This window comes from Acanthamoeba castellanii (assembly GCF_000313135.1).
Source record: "Acanthamoeba castellanii str. Neff unplaced genomic scaffold scf7180000084759, whole genome shotgun sequence".
Classification (NCBI taxonomy): Eukaryota; Discosea; order Longamoebia; family Acanthamoebidae; genus Acanthamoeba; species Acanthamoeba castellanii.
Genome location: NW_004457640.1, coordinates 218,008 through 222,552, shown reverse-complemented (window position 1 = coordinate 222,552; position 4,545 = coordinate 218,008). Strand labels below are relative to the sequence as shown.

Sequence of the window (4,545 nt, the reverse complement as noted above, 5' to 3'; positions counted from 1 at the left end):
CGTCGCAATCTTAATTCTACATATTATTTTTATATTTCTACATAAATTATAATTATTATTGCCTTATTATTGTTGTCTTTCTTATTGATCGACATTGCCTGGCAGGATTGGTCGACGCTGGTGGACAACTGGAGCACGCCGCCCATCAACAACGTAGTGTCCGACATCTACTTTGGCTACTGCTCCGGCCTGCTCGGTGTGACGGGCTTCGAGACCTCGGCCAACTACATCGAGGAGCAGAAGGACGGCGTCTTCCCCAAGGTACACGCGCGCCACGCTCGGTTTTTTGCGGTTGTCAGGTTATGGACATTGAACTGATCCGTGGTGTCGTGTTGTGTGCGAATGCGTGTATTTGATGGAACGCGTAGACCCTGCGCAACATGTGGATCGCCGTGGCCATCTTCAACCCGCTCCTGGGCCTCCTCTCCCTGGGCACCGTTTCCATCCCGCAGATCGTTGCCAACAGCAACTACGTCCTTGCCGAAGTCGGCGGCGTACGCTCTCCCTTTGTGTGTCGTGTGTGTCGTGTGTTATTGATATTGAGAGGCCGGGTTACAATGGAACAGCTCACACGTTCGTTGTGGTTGGTGGTCTAAAGGTCACCGGAGGCCAGTGGCTGAACATCCTCGTGTCGGCCGACGCCACGCTCGTGCTGTGCGGTTCCGTGCTGACCTCGTACGTCGGCATCATCGGCCTCGTGCGCCGCATGACCCTCGACAGGTGCCTGCCCCAGTTCCTGCTCTACAAGAACCCGCTCACCGGCACCGAGCCCATCATCATCATCGGTGCGGATCCGCTCTGGCCGGTCATTTTTTTAAAATATTTTTTTCTCTATATTGTGCCTTTGGCGCCTAATTCCGTCTCTATTCGCAGGTTTCTTCTGCATCACCTCCTCGCTGTTCATCATCGTCGACGGTGCCGTTGAGACGCTGGCCGGCGTGTATGCCATCAGCTTCCTGGTACGTATGTGTGTTACGTGGCGCTCACACTTGTCACTTTGATTGCTGACCGCACACGCACACGCACACACGAACGCGCGCAGAGCGTGATGGGTCTGTTCGCGATCGGCAACATTCTGCTCAAGTACAAGCGCGACCGTCTCCCGCGTGACGAGAAGGTCAGCTGGATCTCCGTGCTCCTCGGCCTCGGCTTCATGATCGCCGGTGCGTACCTATTCGCTATTATATTGGTGTATGAATATATACATTTATATATTTATATAAAATAACTATAAAAAGATCTCAATACTTACACTGTGACGCCACGACCCAGGTTGGATCGGTAACGTGATCTACAACCCGGACAACATCAAGTACTTCGCGATCTACTTCTCGGTGACGCTCTCGATCGTGCTGGTCATGTTCACGCGCACGCGAATCCTCAAGGTCGTCCTCTACTTCCTCGCCAACACCTTCCTCGACCGCTACATCGGCAAGTGGATCCGATCCCAGGGTACGCGCCTCCCCCCCAAGCCCTTGCTCCATATTTTCTTGTCATTGTTCTTCTTATTATTTACAGAGTGCATTTACGTCATTTATTAAATAATGAATAACTAATAAATAAATAAATAAAATACTAAAATGAACGGTTGCAGTGCGAAAGATCAACAAGCAGCACGTGGTGTTCTTCGCCAAGTCGGACGATCTGGAGATGCTCAACAAGGCCGTGCTCTACGTTCGCGAGAACGAGCTTACGGAAAGGTTCGTCTTGCACAACCTGTGTGTTACTGGTGCGTGTCGTGTCGTGTCTCGTGTCGTGTGACACGCTCTGACACGCACCACAGGATGAAGATCTGCCACGTCTACAGGACGGAGGAGGAAATCCCCCCCAGGCTGGTCCACCACGTCGAAATCCTGGACGAGATGTACCCCAAGCTCAGGATCGATCTCGTACGCCACCACCGCACACGACACGACACGACACGCACTAGCACACGGATGTTTTGGCTTACATTTCTGCAACCCGCCCCCTAGGTGACGGTGCATGCCGAGGGCTTCACGGCGCGAGTCGTGCACACGCTGGCGGAGAAGTTGCACGTGCCCCAGAACTTCATGTTCATCTCGTGCCCCGGCGAGAACTTCCCCGAGAAGATCGCCAAGTACGGCGGCATGAGGATCGTCACGCACTAGCAACGTGTGTGTATGTTTTTTGTTGGTGGCCAGGGATATATAGGCTCCTCGGCCTCCGCACATGCTTGTGTGCGGTATGTTCGCAACATTTATCGTATATTTTTAATGAAATTAAAAAAAACAAAAGAACTTGTGTTTATTTATGATGACATGCTACGTGTCAAGATGAAGGAGAAGGTGCAGGAGAAGACAGCTTGTGGGAGAGGAGGTAGACGTGCATGCCGATGTCTTCGTGGAACATGGAGCTCATGCCCTCGAACTCCTCCTCGCCCTCGCGCGCCGTTGCTCGCTGGAGGGCCGCCTCGCTGATCTCCACCTCGCGGCACTGGCCAAAGTGTCGCTTGACCTCCTCCATGAACCGCGCCTCGATCCACCCGAGCCGCTCCTGGAACGCCACCACCACTTCCGTGCCCTCCTGCTTTCCCCCACCGACGTGTCAGAGTCGACACGACACGACACGACACGACACGACACGACACGACACGACACGACACGACACGACACGACACGACACGCGCCAAACCTCGCTGAGGGTGAGTATGGCGTGGAGGAGGGCCGGCAGACAGCCGGCGTTGTGTGCGCAGAAGACGAGGTCACTGCACACGACGAGGTCGAACGGCGGCGCGAGGTGGGCCACCTCACCACCCCACTCCAGGGCCTGCACCTCCGGCTCCACGCTGCCCTCGGGCAGCGCCCGCAGGTTGAGTGCCACATTTTCCCTGTGTGCGGCCACACGGTTCGTGTCAGCTCGACGCAACACACACCATCGCACACGCACCACCGCACACGACACAAACACGCATCACTGCCCACAAACGCGCGCAGTGCAGGTGACGTGCCGCAAGAGTGGCAGCTGTTGGGGCACGTCGGTGAGCACGACACGGGCGGCGCCGAGGGCCGCGCACACGAGGCCCAGCAAGCCGGTGCCGCTGCCCAGGTCCATCACGCGCCTTCCGCCCACGCGGATCCCGCCCTCGCCCTCCTCCGCACCCAACAACTGGCCCGAAAAGAAGAAAAACAAATAAGAATCATAAAAACAATAAATAAGAACAAAAAACAAATAAATAATAAATAAAAAAGTTGGATTGATGTTACAAGGAAGAGGAGTACCTGGAGGAGGACTTTGGCGGCGTTCCACACGATGCCGCCGGTGGTGCCACTGCCGGGCACCTGCTTGATGCGGATGCGGTGCTGCACGTCTTCATCTCCGGAGGGCCGGCGCGCATGCAGCAGCGCGTACTCGTCCCACCCTGGCTGTCCCTCCTTCTGCTCTACTTTGGCCTCCGCACTGCCCTCCATCTGTTTTCGTTTTGACGTTTTTTGTGTTTTTGTTTTTTTTTTTTTGAACACAACAGAAAAGCTGCCAGTGGTTGACGAGGCCGCTCTCCTGAAGAAAGCGGCCGATGGCAGCGCTGCAGCACCGAACATCTGAAGCGGTCTGGTGCCGAGGCCTGGCCTGCACGAGAGCCGCCAATACCTCTTCGTGCCCTCGGCGCGCCGCCAGGTGGAGGGCCGTCCACCCCGTACCCTCCTCTGCGAGCCCCACCCCGGCCTTGCACCAGCAGACACACCACCAGCGCCACGTTACCCTCCCACGCCAAGAGCCATGCACGCACGCACCCCGCACACGACACACGAGACACACACGATACACACACACGACACACACCGCGCCGAGGCTTACAATCCGCCGCATAACGACATTTCGGTTGGCGCCACCCTATCTGGCGAGAGGGCATCATTGGCGCCGATAAGAGCGACATAATAATGGCGCCCGCAACAATCAGCCACAGATCGGAGAGAAATCCTATTGGCGTTTTTTAATTTGTGTTTGTCCCCGTGGTTGGTATCTGCGCCCGCCCAACCACAAAAAGGCCCAGCACAGTGGGCAGACCTCATTCTCAACTGACCGCCAGCACAGCACAACAACCACAACCGCTACGGCACAAGTAGCCCTCCACGCTCAGCACACACACCTCCGCCGTGGAAATGAAGCTTCTTTCGCTCCGCCGCAGCCACGAGACCTACGAACCCGTCGGCCAGATTGACGACGCCGGCGCAGAGAGCCAGCCGCAGCGCCGGGGCCTCAGCAAGTGGGAGCAGCGGCTCGAGCGAGCGGCCGTCGAACAGGGAGCGGGTCCGTCATCGTCGTCGTCGCTCCGCAAGTCGGACCCCACCTCTTCCACCGCCTCGGTGTCGCCTCGCGGACTGGACGACAAGGCCGATCCGAGCATTCAGAAGTTCAGGTCGAGCTCGCAGGTTCGCGCCATGGCCGAACTCTACGTCGCCAACCCCAAGGTGTTCGCCTGAACACGAGACGACTCTGCCGCTCGAGATATCTGGACGGCCCCTTGTACAAATGTCCATAAATAACTAAACAGCAAATAAAATAATACAGCAGAAAATCATATAAAAT

General features: G+C 56.2%; 3 protein-coding genes across 3 annotated transcripts; 2 read left to right on the top strand and 1 right to left on the bottom strand.

Annotated features, from left to right (window-relative positions):
• Positions 1 to 105: 105 nt before the first annotated feature.
• On the top strand, positions 106 to 2,129 carry ACA1_398330 (amino acid permease; the record flags this gene model as incomplete). The annotated part of the gene is made up of 10 exons (XM_004351622.1): positions 106 to 261; positions 369 to 494; positions 599 to 675; positions 721 to 785; positions 874 to 959; positions 1,043 to 1,163; positions 1,273 to 1,452; positions 1,595 to 1,700; positions 1,784 to 1,889; positions 1,974 to 2,129. Coding segments are annotated over 10 exons (1,179 nt in total), but the record flags the coding sequence as incomplete, so codon positions are not given.
• A 160-nt stretch (positions 2,130 to 2,289) lies between these two features.
• ACA1_398320 (uncharacterized protein) lies at positions 2,290 to 3,428 on the bottom strand (the record flags this gene model as incomplete). Its single annotated transcript, XM_004351621.1, has 4 exons — positions 2,290 to 2,544; positions 2,653 to 2,848; positions 3,035 to 3,126; positions 3,240 to 3,428. The coding sequence occupies 4 exons, from the start codon at positions 3,426 to 3,428 to the stop codon at positions 2,290 to 2,292; spliced, it is 732 nt and encodes a 243-aa protein (XP_004351673.1).
• A 690-nt stretch (positions 3,429 to 4,118) lies between these two features.
• On the top strand, positions 4,119 to 4,439 carry ACA1_398310 (uncharacterized protein; the record flags this gene model as incomplete). Its single annotated transcript, XM_004351620.1, has 2 exons — positions 4,119 to 4,322; positions 4,389 to 4,439. 2 exons carry the CDS (start codon positions 4,119 to 4,121, stop codon positions 4,437 to 4,439), a joined length of 255 nt encoding a protein of 84 aa, XP_004351672.1.
• Positions 4,440 to 4,545: the final 106 nt, after the last annotated feature.